Raw genomic sequence first — 20,028 nt, 5'->3', positions numbered from 1 at the left:
ATGTCGGGCTTCTCGAAGGCGGCGCAGACGCCCTTGGCGCACATCTTGGGCGCGTCGGCGGACGAGCACGACGCGCAGGCGGCGGCGCAGCCCGCCTCGAACTTGAGGCCCGCGACGTCCTCGCACGAGACGTCGACGGTCGGCGTGACGACGATGGCGAAGGACAGCGCGCCCGACGCGTCGGCCTCGGCGCAGCGGAACTCGCTGAGCGTGCCCGACGCCGGGGCGCAGGTCATGGGGCCGTTCGGCGACGAGCAGGCGCCGCAGGTCTTCTCGCAGACGCCCTCGTCCGTGAAGACGACGTCGTCGACGGCCACGAACTCCCCGGAGCCCCCGACGAGGCCCCCGCAGTTCAGGGTCACGGCCCGGGCGGCCCCGGCGAGGCACAGCAGGGCGAAGGTCCGCATGGCCGTCCCCCCCCCCCGTCGCGAGACGTCGACGAACAGCAGCAGCCGAGATCCCGCGGGGCTGCCCTGAATAGGATCAGGATGAGATGCGTAGATGTTGCGGTGCACATTGATCATTCACAATCAATCACAGCTCAGCGCTAACATGGTGGTCGAGCCGTCGAGAAGAAGGCGATGATGCGAGTCTAGGCCCGCGGCATGGGGAACAACGCGTCGGCGCCGCGGGCGCCCCTGGAGACGCTGGACGCGGCCGGCGTGCACGCGCTCGTGTCGTCCCTCGGCGCCGCGTCGGCCGACGTCGCCGACAAGCTGCGGGCCATTGACGTCGACGGCGCGTACCTGTTCCACATCTCGGACGCGGACCTCGAGGGCACGCTCGACGACCTCGGCGTGACGCCGCTCCAGCGGCGCTTCCTCGCGGCGAAGCTCCGCGGCGCGCTCGGCCGGCCGCCGCCGTCGCCGCTCGTCGGCCGCGACCGCGAGGTGTCCAAGGCGCCGCCGCCGCCGACGGGCGGCCTGGGCCCGCGGACGTCGCGCATGCACTGGGGGCGGACCACGGCGCGCGCCCTGCACCACCGCGAGGACCTGCAGCGCGCCGAGGCGACGTCGGAGGCGGGGCGGGAAAAGAGAGCGACATGCCCAACGTAAAGGCTCCTCTCTCGGCCGTTTCCCACTCGTTTCGGCCGATTTTTGGACGAGCGATCATCTCTCGGAACGGTCTCGAAGCGTGGATGCTTTTTCCGGAACGCGCGCGCGCGGAACGCTCAAATTGAAGCGAACTTGAATCACCCTGTTCCCGCCCAGGTCGGAGGAGTTCCTCGCGGAGTTCCGGAGCCGCGTCCGCGCGGCCGCCGTCCAGCTCGCCGCGGGCGGCAGCCCCCCGGGCCGCCGGGCCGCGTCGGCGCGCGTCGCGGACGTCCTGGCCCGCGTCGGCCGCGACGCGCCCGGCGCGCTCGTCGACGAGGCGCTCGCGGCGCGCGGCGTCGCCGCGGGCGCGGCCGTCGACGTCGAGGCGCTCGTGGACCTCGTCATCGTCGTCGAGGAGCGGCGCACGGCGGGCATCCTCGAGTCGGGCCGGCGCGAGTGCGCGGAGCTGCTCGAGGTCTCCGGCGGCGAGGACTTCGTGCGCGTCGTCGGCGAGGAGGACAACGAGCCCTGCTGCGGCTTCAAGATCTTCGACCCGGACCACCCGCTCATCGAGAACTTCGAGCTCTTGATCATTTCATCCTCATCTTCGTCTTCGTCACGCTGCCGCTCTGCCTCGCCTTCGAGCGCGTCGAGCGCCAGCTCGCCGACGCGAATTTCGTGTGCGACCTCATCTTCTGCGTCGACGTGCTGAAGAATTGCAACACGGGCTACGCCGACGACACGGCCGCCATCGTCATGGACCGGCGGCGCGTGCTCAAGAACTACCTGCGGACCTGGTTCTTCATCGACTTTGTTTCGTCGGTCCCCGCGGATCGGATCATGGACGCGGTCGCGGGCGACGGCGAGCGCGGCGGCGACGTCGTCGGCGGCAAGAAGGTGCTCAAGCTGCTGCGCCTCGTGCGCATGACGAAGCTCGTCAAGCTGCTGCGGGCGTCGCAGCTCGTCAAGCAGGTCCGCGACACGTTCGTCGAGACCATCGAGTACTACAAGATCCACGTGTCCGACGCGACGCTCAAGCTGATCCGCCTCTTCCTCACCATGCTCACGCTGTCCCACTGGGGCTCCTGCCTCATGTTCATCCTGCTCAAGGCCTACGACTACCCCGCGGAGTCCTGGGCCGCGCGCTGGGACATCGTCGAGGCGGAGACGGGGTCGCCCGTCTACGGCGTGCTCCACTGCTACTCCTGGGGCATCTACAAGACGCTGCTGCTCGTGCTCAACTGCGCCTACGCCGACTTCCCGTCGGCCCAGGTCTGCTTCGAGACGTCGGGCTGGTGCACGATCGAGTCGTGGATGACGCTCGTCGGCGTCTTTTTGGGCTGGTTCCTCAACATGATCTTCATCTCGACGATCACGTCCATCCTCGTGTCCATGGACGTGTCCACCCAGGAGTTCGAGGAGCAGATCCAGCGGACGAACGACTACATGCGGGGCCTGCGGCTGCCGACGGAGCTCCGGGACCGCATCCGCGACTACTACTACCAGCGGTGGAAGGAGGGCTCCATCTTCGACGAGACGCTCATTTTGGAGCGCCTCAGCCCCGAGCTCTGCCACGAGATCATGCGCTACAAGACCCGGGACCTCGTGAAGAAGGTGCCCGCGCTCCGCAACGCGACGACGATGTTCATGAAGGAGCTCGTGTCGTCGCTCCAGCCGTCCGCCGCGCCCGAGGGCGACGTCGTCGTCCACGAGGGCGAGACGGGCGAGTCGCTCTTCTTCGTCGACGCGGGCCTCGCGGAGATCCTGGCCAAGGCCGTCGGCGACCAGGTCGTGAAGCTCATCGCCGACGGCTGCTTCTTCGGCGAGTGCTCGCTCGTGCTCAAGTGCCGGTGCACGGCGACGGTCCGCGCGAAGACCGTCCTGTCCTGCTACGCCGTGGGCGACGAGGACCTGGACGAGATCCTGGAGGACCACGCGGACATGCGCGAGTACCTCGGTGCCGTCGCGCGGAAGCGCGCGGGCCGCCTCGCGCGGCTCCACCTCAGCGCGCGGCTCGGCGGCACGGACGAGACGGCGAACTCGAGGACGAGGAGGACGCGGCGACGCCCCTCTTCCTGTCGCTGGCGGCGAAGCGGCGGCAGAAGCTGCTCGAGGGCGAGCACCGCGGCATCCGCCACTCGCTGGTCAGGGCCTACGGCCGCGCGTCCGCGGTCTTCGCGGGCGGACAACCCGCGGTCCACCGCGCCAAGGCCGAGCTCCGCGTCGCCGCGGAGCCCAAGGGCGGCGGCGGGAGGCAGAGCAAGGTCGTCGTCGTCGGCGCGTCCGGGGGCTTCGACGCGCTCCGGGACGACGACGACGACGGCGGCGCCGCGGCCGCCGTCGCGCCCGCCGCGATGGGGAGCCCGCCGCGGATCAAGCCCGCGATGGGGAGCCCGCGGCCGGGCAAGGTCACGCTGCCGGCCATCGGCGAGGCGGCCTCGGTGAGGACCCTCGACGACGGCGTGGTGCAGCTCGAGTAGTAATTCGAAGCGCGCGCCTAGCTCCGCCGCCGCGCGGTAGGCGCGGGGGCCGCGCCGGAGGTCCGCCGCGAGCGCCGCCCAGCGACCCGCGGGGGACGGCGCGGCCGGCGGCGGCGCCGCGGCCTCCGCCGCGGCCTCCGGGCGCGCGCGCGCGGGCTCCGGCGCGGCGGGGTCCGCCTCCGGCGCCGGCTCGCGGTCGGCGGCGAGGAGCGGGTCCGGGGCTCCCCGGAGCGGGTCCGGGGGGGGTTCGGCGGCGACGGGCGCCGCCGCGGGCGCCGCGGGCGCCTCGATGGCGAAGGGTGCGCGCCGCCGGGGCTCCGGCCCGCGGGCGCAGGCCGCCGCGTCGGCGCGGCGCCCCCGCGGCGGCGCCGGCACGCGTTTCCGCCGGTCCGCGAGCTCCGCGAGCCGCGCGGCCGCGGCGTCGAGGCCCTCCGGCGACCGCGCGGCCTGCCACGCGCGGACGACCGCGCGCGCGACGGCCGCCGGGTCCCGGAGCCCGACGTCGCGCTGGCTCCTCCGGAACGCCGTGCCCGTGGACGCGACGCCCCGCGTCAGCGGCACGTGCCGCTGGAGCGCGAGCTCCGCGACGCGCGCGTATTCGACGGCCGCGCCGCGCCGCGCGTAGTGGCTCGGCAGCAGCTCGAGGAGACACGCCCCGACGGGCGCGAAGAGCGCGACGTTGCCGTTCTGCGCGCCGTGGGGGCCGACGACGACGGACGCGTTCGCGAGCGCGGCCGCGACGGCGGCGGCGCCCGCGCGCGTCGTCAGCGCGACGACGTCCGGCGCGCCGTCCGACTCGCCCCTCCGCGCGAGCTTTTGGAACATGCGCCGCGCGACGACCACGACCTCGCGCGCGTGCTTGGGCTCGAGCACGCGGCCGTCGTCGGGCTCGCGGTTGAGGAGGACGACGGACCCCCGGGACGCCGGCGCCGCCGAGCCCGCGGCGAGCCGGTCCACGGGGAACGCACCCGGCGCCACGGCGCGCCGCAGCGCCTCGACGAAGCCGTCGTAGGCGGCCTTGCGCGCGTCGTCGTCGAAGGCGGCGTCGACCTTCTGCCTCGGGCGCGCGCCCTTGCCTTTCGCGTAGTGCGCCGAGTCCCAGCCGCGGCGGCCGCCCGCGCCGCCGACGAGCGCGCGCGCGAGCCGCAGCCAGCGGAACTCCGGCGGGAGGTCGAGGCCCGGCGCCGCGTCGTGGCCCACCCAGGCGTGGGCCGTGACGACTCCGCGGGCCGCCGTCGACGCGTGCGCGTACGCGCCACCGCACGACACGTGCGGCGCGAGCTCCCGGAAGCCGCCGCCGACCTGGGCGGGGAACAAACACACGCCGTCTCAAAGGGACTCGCCGAGAGCAAACGATCCGTCCAAAAATCAGCCGAAACGACTGCGATGTGACCGAGTTCTGAAGTTGGGATCACCCAGCTCGCCGTTCGAGTTCCACGCCGCCGCCGACCTGCTCCGTGAACCAGAGCGCGTACTGGGCCCTGTCGAAGTCCCAGGATCCCGCGTCCTCCGCCGCCGTCCAGTAGAGCGGGAAGAGCTCGTCCTGGAGCCAGTGCGCGAAACAGGGGTGGAACCGGGCGGTCACGAGCGCCGTCGGCGCGAGCTCGAGGACCTCGCCCTCGAAGCCCGGCAGCGCGTCGACGACCGTGGGGGCGTAGACGTTGTAGGCGTCCCAGGGCAGCGAGCAGGCGCAGAGCTCTTCGTCCGCCGTCGGCGACAGGTAGTGGAGCTTTCGCGTCTCCCGGTCGAAGTAGAGGTCGCCGTAGACGCAGCTCCGACTCAGGGCCCAGGAGTCGCAGAAGCCGGCGTAGCTGCCCCGGTCGCCGGTGAGCCCCTCGGGCCGCCGCATCCAGGCCACGCACCTGTCCCCGAAGGCCTCGCGCGGCGACGCGCCGCAGTCGCGCGACTCCGCGCAGCGCTCGTCCTCGGAGCAGCGGACGCTCGACGGCGTCGCGGGGCCCCGCACGACGCGCCAGGCGCCCGTCGCGTTGAGCCAGCGGCCGTCGGACGGCCCGCACCCGGGGTCCGCCGCGACGACAGGGGCGCTGCGTATCGGTTTCCGGGGGGCGCTCCTCGTGGTCTTTGTGGCCTGGCGCTGCTTGGCGATCTCGCGCACCATCGCCGCCGCCGTCGTCCTCGGCGGCCGCCGCCGGCCGGGCCGCTGCAGCCGCAGCGGCGCGGCGCCCACGGCCGCGAGCGCGAGCACGACGCACAAAGCTGCGTTCATGACGAGCTGACGAGCTCTTTGGGCAGCCCATCGAACCGCCGGCAAGTTGCGGGGCAACCACTACTTCAACCACCGTGTTTGCAGTCACCCATGCAGCCACCGCTGAGTGCGCTGCAGTGCAGCGTGTACTTCAAGGTAAAATCGCGACCACAGAACGAACGGCGGTTTAAGACGGGCGACTACGACGACGACGCGGCGGCCGCGTGGTTCTCCGAGGCGACCGTGTCCTCGTCGTACTCGCCGAGGACGGCCTCGAGGCCCTCGAAGGACACGGAGCCCCAGCCCGTGACGGGGTCCCAGGACTTGGACGCGTAGAAGCCCTCGTCGCAGCAGAGGCCGGCGTCCGTGCACTTGTTGTCGCCCTGGACGATGTCGTAGGCGAACGCGCCCCGGGACCGGTAGAGCGTCGGGTTGAGGAAGCCGACGGGCGGCTTGCCCTCGGCGAGGCGGTCCGCGTTGATGCGGCCGACCATGCCGGCCACGGACGGCGACGAGCACGACGTGCCGCAGACGATGTAGAGCAAGCCGCCGATGACGACCTCGTAGCCCCAGCCCGACAGCGACAGGTCCGGGTAGCCCCGGCCCTGCTCCGCGAAGCCCTCGTAGGGCTTCTCCGCGGCGTTCAAATTCGCAAAGTAGGCCTGGACGGCGCCCTGGTTCCAGGACGGCGACGCGAAGGCGCCGCTGAAGCCGCCGCCGCTGGTAATGACGCCGTCGAACTTGTCGCTCTGGCAGACGACCTCGTTGGGGAAGCCCGGCTCGCCGTCCCAGTCGTGCGCGAAGGTCGCGCCGACGGCCGTCACGTAGGGCGACGTCGCCGGGTAGGACGGCATGTAGGCGCAGCCCAGGTAGGAGTTCGCGCCGTCGTCGCCGGAGCTCACGAACACCGTGGAGCCCATGAGGCCGATCTTCGCGACCTCCGCGTTGAAGGCCTCCATGACCTTGAGCGGGTTCGCGGGCTCGATGGAGCCCCAGGAGATGGACGACACGAGGATGGGGTGCTCCATGTCCGCGATGTCCATCGCGTACTTGAGGAACGGGTCGTACGACGAGTCCTCCGTGACGTAGAAGTACGTCGTCGGGCTGTAGGGGTTCGCCGCCGTCATGTACTGGATATCGAGATTCGCCTCGGCGCAGAAGCTCGACCCGAGCACGGGGATGTCGCAGGTCGACGACAGGTCGTGCGCGCCGACGTCGGACAGCGGCGTCGCCGCCGGCTTCGCGAGTCCGAAGTAGGACCGGAACTCCTCGAGGTCGTCGGGCGAGTAGTTCTGGGACGCCGTCTCGAAGACGGCCTGGGACGACGCGGCCTTGCCCGTGGGCGCGGCGTCCGCCGACGAGTAGTTCTTCCGCGCGGCGTCCGCGTCGAGCGGGATGCCGTAGAAATTCGCCAGGACGCTCGGCGTGAAGTACTCGCTCGACGAGCTGTCCGCCGAGGCGCCCTGGTCCTCGCGCAGGCGCACGTCGCCGATCTCCTGGACGACGCGCGGCGCGGACCAGGTCTTCGCCGGCAGCTCGGACGCGCGGAAGACCGCGTGGATGCTGTCGTGGACGCGCTCGGGCAGCGAGTACGCGCCCGCGCAGCGGTGCGTCTCGCTGGCGCCGTCCGTGTAGATCGCAAAGTCGCAGCCCAGGGCCGTCGTCCAGACGCCCAAAGGGGCCACCGCCGTGATGTACTCGCCGTTTTTCGTGGTGCGCACGACGCGCGCGCCGACGTCCGACAGCCAGCTCTTCACCGCCGCGACGTGCGCCGCGTTGTCCAGGAGCTCGCCGACCATGGCGTGGGTCCAGTACTTGCGGTAGTTGGCAGAACCGGGCGAGGACACCTTCATGAGCTCCGCGTCGAGTTTTTGCATGTCGGCCTGCTTCGTCGCGACCACAATCTCGTGCTCCGCGCAGGCGTCGGTGGACGGGCCGAGTTTGGCCCAGTGTTCGGGCTTGTGGTCCTCCGTTGAGCGGACGACGACGACCTCGTCGCGCAGGCTCGAGATGGGACTCGCGCACGCGGCGGTGGCCGACGCGACGAGGCGCGCGGCGGCGCGCTCCTTTGTCTCAAACAAACCCGCCATGAATAGGCCCTCGACGGCTAAAACGCCGCCGATGATCACACCGGCTCGCCGCCAGCGGTTCGCCGGCGGCGCCGCGTCCGCGACGATGGAGCCGTAGGTCGCCGGCGCCATGCTGAGCAGCCCACGACGACCGAATATCAGGAACTTGAACCCGTTTCGAAAGACACATTCGGTGTTTGACTTTTTAATATGTGCATCGTTGACCTGCGTCGAGCCGGCGCTGGGCAGCGTCGTAGCTCGAGGAGCCGCCAGGCGACGCGAACTCCGCCTCGGAGACGCGGTCCAGCAGCCCCCAGGACTCGGCCAGCGCGGTCGGGCCTGCTCGTTCCGGCGCGTAGGCATGTCGATCGACGGCTGTTACCTCGGCGACATGTGGAACATGATCGACGACTCGGACAAGCAGAACTGGCACAGAACGGCAAACTCGGCAGCCCTTGAAGGAAACATGGAAGCGCTGCTGGAGATGTTCAACGCGCTCGGCGACGCGGCGACGAAAGAGATCCTCTGCGCGACGCTCGGGTCGCCGATCAACTCCGATCGATTCGGGAACACGCCGCTGATTAAAGCCGGCGACCACGCGGACGTCGTCGAGCTGCTGATCGCGCGCGGCGCGCCCGTCGACGCGGCGAACAACGACAGGAACACGGCGCTGCACCTCGCCGTCGGCCGCGGCGACGCGGCGACGGCCGCGCTGCTCTGCCGCGCAGGCGCGCGGCGCGACGTCGCCAACGCGGCGGGCGTCACGGCCGCGCGGCTCGCTGAGCAGTGCGGCTTCAGCCTGCCCGTGGAGCAGTGCGGCGTCCGCCTGCCGCCCGACGACGGGCCCGGGGAGACCGAGCCGGCGCTCGAGCCGGAGGCGCTCGAGCCGCAGCCGGAGCCCCGGGAGCCCGCGCCCTGGGAGCCCGAGCCCGAGCCTCCCGTCGCGTCCCCGCCCCGGGCGCGCCTCCCCTCGGGCACGGTCTTCGCCGAGGGCGAGCTGGAGGGCTTCGACGAGGCGGACCTCGCACTCATGGAGGAGCTAGCGGCGTAGGCGCCTAGCGCACGACGACGGTCGCGCGGAGCCGCGCGCGTCGCCCTAAGCTTACGCCGGGGAGACGAAGTAGGTGATCTCGGCGCCCGCGCCGCAGAGCCACGGCGTCCGCGACGCGTTCGCGGCGCCGGCGATGACGAGCGTCGTGCCGTTGATCGCGTAGGACACGGCGCAGCCGCTCCCCGTCGCGAGCACGCGCGGGTTGGCCACGGAGGACACGTCGACGGCCAGCGAAGCCGAGGCGGCGTCGAGCACGCCGACGTCCACGAGGACGGACAGGCCCATGGTGTAGTACTTGGTCGTGTCGGGCTTTCTTGCCTCCCTGAGGAGCACGGGCCTCAGAATGAGGACGATCGCGACGAGGGCGCTCAGGACGACGACGGTCCAGAAGAGTTGTGGTCGTGGGATCGGAGCGGCGCGGGGCTGTTCCCCGCCGCGGCGACTCGAGCTGCATCTCTGGGTCGGGCTGTGGGAATGCACGTCATCGTGGTTGACTTCACTGTCTACCTGTAAGCTTAGGGCGACGTGCGCGCGGCCGCGCCGAGCGGGTCACCCGGCGCGCGGCCCGGGCTCCGCGCGGCCGCGGCCGCGCCGAGCGGGTCCGCCGGCGCGGCGGGCGGCGGCGCCTCGCCGAGGACGGCGGCCGGGGACCCGCGCGCCGCGAGGATCTCCGCGATGGCGCCGCCCTCGTCGATGTTCGTCCGCGAGAGGCGCTTCGGCGCGCGCGGCGGCGGGTAGTTCGCGTGACGCGCGTGCGTCGCCGCGCAGCGCGCGCGCACGGCGTCGGCCATGGCCGCCGCGCCGAGGAATTCGCGATAGAAGAAGAACTTGGGCGCGACGGCGCACGCGGCGTGCGCCGTCGTCGCGTGCTCCCTCTTCTCCGCGGGCACCGCGGCGACGCCCAGCGCCGCGGCGACGGACGCGCGGCGCCGGTGCGTCGCCCGCGCGGCCTGGGCAGGACAAGAGAGATTCAACGTCGCTTCAACGTGAGTGTTCCGCGCGCGCGCGTTACGAAAAAAACATCCACGCTTCGAGACCGTTCCGAGAGATGATCGCTCGTCCAAAAATCAGCCGAAACGAGTGGAAAACGGCCGAGATATGAGGCTTTGAAGTTGGGAATTTCGCTCTCTTGTCCTGCCCTGCGCGCGGCCTCGGAGCTGCGGAGCTGGATCGTGTAGCCGCTGCCGCGCTTCGCGTAGGCGATCTCGTCGCCGCCGAGCCACCGCCGCGCCTCGTTCCGGCCGAAGATCTGCGTCGTCGCCGTGCCCTCGGCGAGCCGCGACGCCTCGAGGCGCCTAAAAAACGCGGACCGCCGCGCGCCCATGAGCGCCGCGACCTCGGCCTTCATGGCCGCGTCGCCGCAGGCCGGGCCCGCCAGCAGCAGCGCCTCGACGGCGTGGCGCACGGCGGACGCCGCGGACGCTTCCAGCAAATCCGCGGCGACGATGGTGCGCCGCTCGCGGTTCAGCGTCGCCCAGAAGTGCGTGTGGTGCGAGATCGTGCTCTCGACGCCCGCGCGGCGCTGGTGCGCGCGGTGCGCGCGGCTGTGCGTCTTCCGCTGCTCCAACGCGTGCTTCGCCTTGCTCTTCCGGAGCCGCCGCCGCACGTTCAGGATGGACTGCGACGGCGCGAGGCCGTCCTCGCCCCGGGGCAGGATGGACCCGCGGACCGCGGCGCCCGCGCGGCGGTGCCTCGCGAGCACGGCCATGAGGTACGTGCCCAGACCGCGCGGCCGCGACCGCTCGGGCACGGAGTCCTCCAACGCGACGCCGGGCGGGGCGTCGGCGGCGTGGAAGGCGGCGTCGGCGGCGATCTCGCACTCGGCCCGCAGCCAGAGCGCCATGAGGATGTCGGACCGCGCCTGGAGGCAGCCGAGCCAGCGGCGGACGAGGCGCTGCATGAGGCGCACGCGGCGCCGGAAGCGGCCGATCATGTTCGAGAGGCGGTTGTTGTTGTCCCGGAATAATAATAACACGTGGCGCAGCCGGTCGACGGCGTGGCGGCGCCGCCAGCGCCGCGCGCCCTCCACGAAGGACCGCTTCGCGCGGAGCTTCGACAGCACGGCGCCGTAGCGCGCCGCGTGCCGCGTCAGCATGCGGAACCGCAGCCAGGCGGCCAGCAGACTCGCGGCGCCGTTGTCGCGGCGCCGCGCGCGCTCCGCGGCAAAGGTTGCGCCGATTCGCGCCGCGAAGCGCGCGGCCGCGAGCGCCGGTAGGAGCGCTCTCCCGACGCGGAGCGCCTCGCGCGCTCCCTCCCAGCGGTCCGTCATCTCCGTCTTGCGGCGGATGCGGCCGAGCACGCGGCTCTGCTCGAGCGCGACGGCCGACGCGCGCCGCATCCGCGCCTCGCGGACGCGCGCGTCGGACGCGCGCGGCGTCCCCGCGGGCGTGCTCGGCGGCGGCGTCGGCCGGTCGCCGGCGAAGGACTGGCGCGGCGAGCTCGCCCGCGAGCTCGGCCGGCTCCGCGGCGGCGGCGGCGGCGGCGGCGGGCGGCGGCGCACCGGGGGCGTCCGCGGCGTCCGGTCGTCGACGGCGCGCTTGATTTGCCAGAAGGTCCTCCTTGCGTGCGAAGTGGGCGGGCGGAAGAACGCGCGACCGTCGCACTCGTCGTAGACCTTGACGCGGCCCTTGCGGTCCACGACGACGCGCGGGCCCGGTCGCCGCGGCCGCGCCTTGCCCGGCGCGCTCGCCGGCGGCCGGCCCGGCCGCAGGCGCGACAGCGTCGGCGAGTGGAGCGAGCCCGATCCCCGGAGCCACTCCGGCGGGTGGCTCGTGATGAGCGGGCTCACCCAGGGCGCGAACGCGACCCAGTGGCCCCAGTCCGCCTGCCCGGCGTTGGCGGCCACCATCGATCGGCGTCTCCGGGCCGAGGGACGGCCGCTTCGCGAGCGTCTCGATGGACGCGCGCGCGGACGCGGCCGCGGCCACGCGCTCCGGGCCCGCGCCGCTCGGGCGGCGCCGGCGGTAGGCGTCTCCGAAGTCTGAAACGGACGGCGTATGTTGCACTGCAACATTTAGGGAACTGAAGCGCTCGAGGAGGGAGCGCCGTAAGAAAGACTTTAAGAAAGTCCGTAAGATGCGTCGCTTAATCACGCGGGCAGGAGGTTCGCGACCCACGCGGGCAAACCGGCCTTCTTCGACCGGAGGAGCTGCTGCAGGGGGCCGAGCCACGCGTCGACGTTGCGCTCGGCGCCGTACCAGTCGTCCGTCGGGTCCGACGTGCCCGGCACGTTGATCGAGTGCGAGCAGGCGAGCGTGATTTGGAGGTCCGCGTCGTCGAGGTGCGCGGCGCTGAGCGGCACGACGCCGTCGCCGACGCCCGAGGAGTCGCCGCAGACGCGGCCGTAGCCGTCGGCGGCGACGGCCGAGTCGCCGCCGGCGACGGCGTCGGACGACACGGTGACGAGGACGCCCGGCGTCCGCGGCGCGTCGAAGACCGCCGCGACGACGCCGCGCGTCGCGCACTCGACGCCCGGCGGCGGCGGCCGGTGCGGCGACCCCAGGGTCACGACGCCGGCGACGCGCGCCGCGACGGCCGCGTCGAGGCAGGCCGCGCGCGCGAGCCAGCCGCCGGCGCTGTGGCCCACGAGGACGACGTCGCCGTCGACGCCGGCGAGCGTCGCCCGGACCGCGTCCGCGTACCAGGAAAAGGCCGGCGAGTCCGCGGCGGCGGTCTGGGAAATGAAGAAGTCGCCGTCGAAGATGCCCTTGGTCAGCACCTGGAGCCAGTCGCCGCGGGCCACGTCGACGACCTCGACGGCTAAGCCCCGCCGTTCTAAAGCGGCGACGAGGCCGCATTCCTCGTCCAAGCCCAGCGGTTCCGAGTAGTCGACCTTGTCGTTCCCGAAGCCCGGCAGCACGACGAAGGTCGGCGCGCCGGCGCCGAAGGTCACGCCCGGCGCCGGCGGCGCCGCGCCCGTCGCGCGGCCGGGCCAGAACGGCGGCTCCTTGATCCGCGTCGTCGCGCCGGGCCGGAGCAGCTGGCCGAGCGCGTCGCCGGCCGTCATGTCCCAGGTCTCGTCGTAGGACGAGATGCGCCCGCCGTCGCCGCCGAGCGTGTAGGTCGTCGTGCCGTTCAAGTCGAGCACGGGGCCCCAGGGCAGTCGGAGCGCGCCGAGCATGCGCCACTTGGCCCGAACGCGATCCGTGGCGCCGGGGACCAGCGCGAGGTCGAAGAGGTCGACGCGCCGCCGGCCCTCGGGCACGAGGCTCTCGATCCAGAAGTCGAGGTTCGCCAGATTCGCCTCGAAGGTCCGGAGGCCCGCGAAGCTCAGCGTCGGATCTGTGAAGACGCAGTCCTCGTCGTAGAGCTCGGGCGTGATCTTGCCGCTCCACAGGTACTCGTTGCCAAAGTCCACCGCGAGGCCCTCCTTCACCGCGGCGCCGCTCAGCGTGTCGAATTGGCGCGCGCGCGGCGCGAGGTCCGCCTCGCCGCGGCCGCCCTGGAGGTTGACGACCTTCGTGAGGGTAGAGATGATGTTTTTCGTCGTCGAGGACGTCCGCTGGTAGGCGCCGGTCTTCGGCGCGGCGAGGGCCTGGGCCGCTGCGGCGAGCAAGAGGAGGCGCATGGCGTGGAGGATAGGCATGCGGCCACGAGCCATTGCTGCGCTGGCAATTTATGGCGAGCCACTCGCCTTCATGATGCCGTTCTAAATCACATTCAAAGCTGTGGCAGCCCTGCCCGCACGCGAGTTCGTCGGCTGGGGCCGACCATCGCGCCATGTTTTCCATGCGCAGCGACTACAGCATCGGCGGCGGCCGCCGCGGCGGCTTCGACGAGGTCAAGGGCGTCGTCATGGCGGACTGGGACGACGAGCGCAAGGTCGCGGCGTACGTGCGCCTCCTGCTCGTCGAGGACGACGACGACGTCATGCTGGGCGGCGAGGCGGGCCGCCTCCTGAACCCCTACGAGCACCATTTGGGCCACTGCCACAGCGACGACCTCGAGTACCTCGCCGCGTCGCTGGGGCTGCGCGAGCTCGTCCGCGCGAATCCGCGCGCCGTGGAGATGGCGCGTCGCGCGTTCCAAAGACAACCGACGGCGCTGGACACGCTCCTCCGGCACCTCTGCGTCTTCCCCTTCATCGGCGAGGAGCCCCCCGAGGACTGGCCCGAGTTCTACTGCAAGCTCTTCCAGCGCGAGGCCGCGCCGACGCCGACGCAGCGCGGCGACGCCTACCTGGCGCTCATGCTCTGCGGCGCCGTGCCCCTCCTCGAAGAGCTCATGTGCAACAACGGTGGCGTCCACGGCCCCCGCTCATTCACGAAGTTCGTCATGTCGCGGCCCGAGGCCGCGCACCTCGAGACGCGAATCGAGATGCTGAAGAAGTACCCTGTCGACGCCTGCGATCGGACGAAGCAACTCGGGCGGCGCGCGTTCCGCATCTGGGAAACCATCGTATTCTGTGATGAACTCCAAGATGAGAGACGGGAAAGGTGCGACGCCTGCGGCAAGGATGGCACGATCGAGACGCTCAAAAAGTGCGAGCGGTGCCGCGGCGTTTATTATTGCAGCCGGGACTGCCAGAGGCGCGGCTGGAAGGCCTTCCACCGGACGGTGTGCAAGGCCCCCGGCGACGCCGCGCCCGTCGACGCCGCGCCGAAGCCCCGGGTCGTCACGCCCGACAAGCCCAGGCGCCACGCGGCCGTCGAGGCGTGGGCCGACGCGGCGAAGGCGCCCGACGCCGCGCGCTACACCTACGTCTTCCAGGCGTCGCACACGCTCATGGAGATGAGCATGGACGATACCGACGACTACGCGGCGCTGCGCGAGCTGGCGCCGGCGGACGCGGCGAGCCTCCTCGACACCTGCGCGCGCGTCTTCAAAGGCGCAAAGGCCGCGGCGGACGCCGCGATGACCTCGTCGTCCCCCGCGACGCGCCTGCGGAAGCTGCGCGGCGCCGTCACGACGGTGGCGCTCATCGCGGCCCGCGTCTTCGCGCGCGAGCCGTCGAAGCAGGCCGACGTCGTCGCGCGGCTCGCGCCGGGCACGCTCGCCGGAATTATGGCGGCGACGCGCGGCGACGCCATCGTGCCCAAGGGCGACGCCGAGGCGGCCGCGGCGGCGCTCGACGCGCACCGCGAAGCGATCGGGAACGTGGGTTCCCCGCAGATGCACTGCTTCTCGAAAAGCGCCACGATTCCCTTCCTCGACCGGTGGGTCGCGGGACCCGACGCGCCGGACCAGGCGGATCCGCCGTCGGAGAACGCGTGGCGCTGCATCCTGCATCTATTGCCCTTCGACTGGCACGCCGACGTCGTCCACGGTGACGCCGACTTTTCGACGCTCGGCGCCGCCGACGCGCGCGCGGCGGCCGCGTGCCGCGACGCCGTCGTCGCCGCCGGCGCCGCGGCGGCGGTGACAGACTTCCTCGGGAAACTGGCGAATGCCACGGACCGCGACCCGTGCTGCACGCTCGAGAGCGCCATGATCGCCTTCGCCGCCGAGGACGCGGAGCAGGGGGCGCTCGTCGCGGAGCTCGCGACCGTGCCGAACGGCCGCGGCGGCGCGGCGCGGGCCGGCGAGCTCGTCGGGCGCATCATGGAGCACGAGAACTTCGAGCAGACCGTCGAGGCCATTTGTACGCGCGGCGGCGCGGCCCTCGAGGTCGTCGCCGCGCTCGGCCGCGCGGCGTTCGACGACGACCAGAAGCGCGATATCTCGACGGCGATCGCGAAACTCCTGGCGCAGCAGGAAAAGATTCGCAAGATCCAGGGCCTCGGCAGCGTCCAGGAGCTCGATTTCGTAGAAAAAATCGACGAGGGCTCGGGCTACCTCGGCACGTGCTACGAGCAGGTCACGCGGTTCGGGAGCCCGTTCACCATCGGCCTCGCCGTCGCGGCGTCGACGCTCGCGGTCCCGGAGATGATCGGCCTCTCCGGCGCCTGCATGAAGCAGTGCGTCAAGTCCGCGCTCGAACAGGAGGGCGACGACGCGGCCGAATACGGTGCGCACTGGGCCAGCAAGGCCCTCGTCCTGGGCCGCGGCCACGGTCCCGTGTGCTCCAAATACGAGAGCATCCTGCGGATGCGGACCGAGTTCTTCGAGGGCATGGGCCTCGCGGACCTCGCCCGGCGCGACGCGGCCCTCGGGAACGGAATGTTGGAGCGAAGGGGCATGGACCGCGACGCGACCTTCCTCGACGGTAGCGGCGCGCCCCGCGTGTCGCCCGCGAAGATGCGCGTGGACATCGGCGCTTCCATGATGGCCGAGTACGAGAAGCACCAGATCCAGAAACGGCAGGCCCGGACGGCGATGGACCCCCGGGCCCGGGAGGCGCTCGAGGCCAAGGCCAAGGACAGCTTCGCCGTCGGCGTCGTTCCCGCGCCCGCGCCCGGCGGGAAGAAGAACCGGAAGAAGAAGGGCGGCAAGCGGAAGTAACTAGCCATAACGGACGCCCAGACCCCTTAGGAGACTAGCCGAGCAGCCAGCCCGGGACGTCGTAGTCCTCGAAGCCCGAGAGCGTGTTGAGGCCGAAGACCACAAAGGCGAACTTGACGAAGATGACGAAGGCGAGCCAGCACGCCGTCGCCGGGTAGACGACGAGGTGGAGCGGGAAGCCCGGCAGCCGGAGGTCGCCCGCGGCGTGGTTCGCCGCGAGCGCCAGGAGCGGCGACGCGGAGCCCGGGATGAAGCACATCATCGCGTACAACTTCAACACGGCGCGCATCGACGCCGTCCGCGCGTGGGGCGTGTCCCCCAGCGGGAAGTTGCACAAATTCGCGGCGAGCTTCGAGTCGCGCAAAACGCGGTACGCCTGGAACGCCGACTCCGTCGCGACCTCGGCGAACAGCCACAGCAGGCACGTCGCCGCCGCGCCTAACGCGCCGCCGCGGTGCCAGAACGACGCCACCAGGGCGCCGTCGAGCCCGCCGCCGAGCCCCCGCAGGTCCAGCGCGACGACGTGCACCGCGCCGCCGCCCAAACCCAACGCGCCGAAGGCGATTTCCAGCCGCCGCCACGCGAGGAGCGTGAGCCCCGCGCGCGGGTCGTCGTCGCCGCAGCGCCGCTCGTGGACCCACCGCGGCGCGTCGAGGCACACGTCGCCGCCGCCGCCGTCCCAGTCGGAGCGCCGGAGCTCCTCGGCGCCCGCGACGTGGAATCCGACGGGCGCGCACGCGACCGCGCAGGCCACCGCGACGCACTTGAAGAGGTGGCACCGCAGGAGCGTCCGCAGGCCCCGCCGCGCGCGCCGCGGCCGCCGCCGGTCGTAGAAGTGGCACTTCCAGACCGCGGAGCACGCGAGCGACAGCGCGAACGCGTCGCCGAACGCCTTGGCGCCGAGGATCGCGGACAGCGCCGCGGGCCGCCGCGCGAGCGCGTCCGCGGGCCCCGCGAGCTCCGGCGCCGCGAAGGCCAGGGCCAGCGCGAAGCCGCTCAGGTCCAGCGCCACCTGGGCGACGCCGCAGGTCAGCGGCGCGAGCGGCAGCAGCGACACCGCCGCGACCTGCGCGAGCACGCGGCAGCGCTTGCTCGCGGCCCGGAGCCGCCGCGCGGCGCGGGGCCCCGCCACACGCAGCAGCGCGGCCGCCGCGACCTCGACGGGCCGCCAGGCGTCGCCGTCGCCGGGGAAGTCGCCCGTCGCCGGCCGCCGCGGCGCGGGCCGCGACCCGAAGTTGTTCGAGTCCTCCGTCGCCCTTTGCGCGAGCCGGCCGCCCGCGGCCTCGCACCAGACCGGCGCGTCCCAGGCCGCGACCTCCAAGGCTAGGTGCCGGGGCCGCGGCGCGTCCGCGGGCGCCTGGGCCCGGCTGTGGACCTCGACGATGGGCACGAGGTCCACGTCGCGCGGGATGGGGCGGCCCCAGCCGACGTCGAAGCGCGGGCCCGCGACGCCGAGATCGTCGTCCCGCGCCGCGCGCGCCGCGTCGTCGTCGGGTTGCGCGGCCCCGGCGTTCGCCGGCGGCGCGGCCGCGCCGGGCCGGAGGTCGGCGCGGCCGCCCGCGGAGAACGCGAGGCGCCGCCCGTTGCGGTAGAAGTGGGCGCTGCCGCCGACGACGCGCACGCCCAGCACGTCGCCCGTCTCCACGACGTCGTCCGTCGTCGCGTGCTGCCGCGCGCGGTCGCCGTGCGCCGCGGCCATGGCCCGGTCGTAGGCCGGGAAGCCGTGCACAAAGCGCGCGCGCCGCAGGTCCAGGAGCCAGCACTCGTCGGAGCGGATGGCCTGGCTCGCCGACCGGCCCCGCGCCCAGCGCCGCGTCGCGACGCCGACGTAGATGGACGACAGGGGCGGCCCGGATTCGAGGACGCGGACCTGGAAGCAGAGCCGCTCGGAAGCCGCGGGCGGCGCGAGCCGCGGCCGCACGTTTCGGTCGTCGGCCGGGCCCGGGTGGATGGCCCGGGCCGCGGCCCGCGCCGCGACGACCAGGCGCCCCTCGGCCGCGTCGTCGCCGCGGGGGCGCTTCCGGGGCCCGCGAGGCGAGTCCGTGCGGAGGCACGGCTCGACGCGGCCCGACACGCGGTAGCGGCCGGGCTCGCGCACGACGAGCTTCGAGCCGTGCTCGCTGAAGACCGCCGCGACGCTCCCGCGCGCCCGGTCGCCGGAAACGTCGCCGGGAGGCGCCGCGCGCTGCGCGACCCGCAGCACCTCGGCCGTGCCCCGGCGCCGCGCGGACCGGAGCCGCGGCGCGCCCCCGCCGACGGCGCGGAAGCTCTCGGCGTCGAAGGTGCAGACCTCCGTCGCCAGGCGCTCCACGGCGCCGACGCCGTCGCTCAGGCCCCAGCCCTGCCGGTCGACGACGGCCTCGGCGAACAACCGGACGGCGCAGCGCCAGAAGGCGCAGGTCTCGCCGAGGCGCGCGAGGTCCGGCGCGTCGAGGTACGAGAGGAGTTCTTGGCTGGCGCAATCGGGGACGCGGCTCAGCGGCATGGCGACGCGCTTGGCCGCGGGAGCGGCGGTCATGACGACCTCGTGCGAGGCGCCAGGGCGGCCGGGCTCCGCGAAGCTACAGCTGTATGCGGCGCCGCGTGTAAGGTACCTCGGCCTGGAGATCCGGCCGCACGACGCGCCAAGGCTGCGTCATCTCGGCAGCCCGTGGCAGACCGGGTCCAGAACCGCCCCGGCGGCAGTGCGCCAGAACGGCGGCGTTTCCCAGCGCGCGCGCGTCGCGCCGCGCGACGCGCGCGAGAGCGGCGGGTTGATGATAAACAGACAAGTTATGTAGGGTCCAAACGAGGAATGCGCAAGGCCGGACCGGGGACGAAAACAAAAAAGGCGTCAAACGAGCGACGCTGTGGGAGTCCGGTGGGGCATGTGGGTGAGTCGAGGCATTGCAACTCTCTGGAACGGGCGCGGTCGCGCGCGCCTGCCGCTCGGCCGGCCGCCTCACCGCACCGCGGTGCTGCTGCGCGTCGTCTGGAAGCCCCCGCGGTGCTGCTGCGGGTCCTCGAAGTACGGCTGGATCCGGCGCTTGTCGTTTTCGGGCGGGCTGAGCGTGTCGTAGAAGCCCCAGGTCTCCTCGACCTCCTCGACGAGGCGGGCGCCGCTCCGACTCCGCTTCATCCGCGGCCCTTCGAGCAGCTCCGGCTTCGGGTGGTCCATCCAGCGACCGACTGACCCCGTGTTGCCGCTCCCGCAACGAGTTGCCGCTCCAATGTGGGAGATGTCGTCGTATAAAAACGGCACGATGAGCTGCCCTGCGTTGTTCATCTTTTCGTTGTTGCACGGCAGCATCCACAAGTCATCGAGTCCTCGACACCGACAGCCTGGGCCGCCTCGTCGTGCTTCCGCGGCGCGCGCAACCCCCCCCAGACAAGCGACGAGACGCGCATCTCGATTCCCGCGCCTCTCACGATGGCGGCGACGTCGACGGCGAATCCCGTGCGCCTCGACGACTCCAAGGGCCGCTACGGGTCCCGCCAGGCCTACGCCCCCGTCGGCGGCTGCGACGACAACGACGAGGCCATCTCGAACCTGGAGCTCGGGGGCGTCGAGGGCGAGAACGCCGACGCGGCCGTGCACAAGGCCCTGCGGCTCGGCTTCATCCGGAAGGTCTACGGGATCCTCACCGTGCAGCTCGCGCTCACCGCGGCGGTCGCGTCGGCGCTGACGCTCGTCGACAGCGCGCGCGACTTCGTGCTGGGCACGCCGTCCCTGCTCTGGGTGGGCATGTTCGCGAGCGTCGGCGTGCTCGTGGCGCTCATGCTGTACAAGGACCGGCACCCGCTCAACGCGCAGCTGCTCCTGGCGGGA

The 20,028-nt window shown here is 72.5% G+C and overlaps 5 protein-coding genes across 5 annotated transcripts in view; 2 read left to right on the top strand and 3 right to left on the bottom strand.

The window, feature by feature from the left end:
- Positions 1-2,456: 2,456 nt before the first annotated feature.
- Positions 2,457-3,029, top strand: AURANDRAFT_15705 (hypothetical protein; the record flags this gene model as incomplete). Its single annotated transcript, XM_009035817.1, has 1 exon — positions 2,457-3,029. A coding segment is annotated over one exon (573 nt), but the record flags the coding sequence as incomplete, so codon positions are not given.
- Positions 3,030-5,920: 2,891 nt separating this feature from the next.
- AURANDRAFT_70813 (hypothetical protein) lies at positions 5,921-11,688 on the bottom strand (the record flags this gene model as incomplete). Its single annotated transcript, XM_009035388.1, has 4 exons — positions 5,921-7,922; positions 8,896-9,306; positions 9,366-9,790; positions 9,919-11,688. The coding sequence occupies 4 exons, from the start codon at positions 11,686-11,688 to the stop codon at positions 5,921-5,923; spliced, it is 4,608 nt and encodes a 1,535-aa protein (XP_009033636.1).
- Positions 11,689-11,928: 240 nt separating this feature from the next.
- Positions 11,929-13,407, bottom strand: AURANDRAFT_61587 (hypothetical protein; the record flags this gene model as incomplete). Its single annotated transcript, XM_009035387.1, has 1 exon — positions 11,929-13,407. The coding sequence occupies one exon, from the start codon at positions 13,405-13,407 to the stop codon at positions 11,929-11,931; it is 1,479 nt and encodes a 492-aa protein (XP_009033635.1).
- Positions 13,408-16,232: 2,825 nt separating this feature from the next.
- On the bottom strand, positions 16,233-18,738 carry AURANDRAFT_70812 (hypothetical protein; the record flags this gene model as incomplete). Its single annotated transcript, XM_009035386.1, has 1 exon — positions 16,233-18,738. A coding segment is annotated over one exon (2,492 nt), but the record flags the coding sequence as incomplete, so codon positions are not given.
- An 891-nt stretch (positions 18,739-19,629) lies between these two features.
- Positions 19,630-20,028, top strand: part of AURANDRAFT_61585 (hypothetical protein) — a gene marked incomplete at both ends in the record, with an annotated part of 889 nt that continues 490 nt past the window's right edge. Inside the window, one exon of the mRNA XM_009035818.1 lies at positions 19,630-19,982. Within this exon, the coding sequence (XP_009034066.1) occupies positions 19,630-19,982 (353 nt within the window). The remainder of the gene's footprint in view (positions 19,983-20,028) is intronic.

The sequence above is a fragment of the Aureococcus anophagefferens genome (genome assembly GCF_000186865.1).
Source record: "Aureococcus anophagefferens unplaced genomic scaffold AURANscaffold_3, whole genome shotgun sequence".
NCBI classification, from domain to species: Eukaryota; class Pelagophyceae; order Pelagomonadales; family Pelagomonadaceae; genus Aureococcus; species Aureococcus anophagefferens.
Note: the sequence above shows the minus strand (reverse complement) of the source record. Positions and strands in the feature narration are given on the sequence as shown.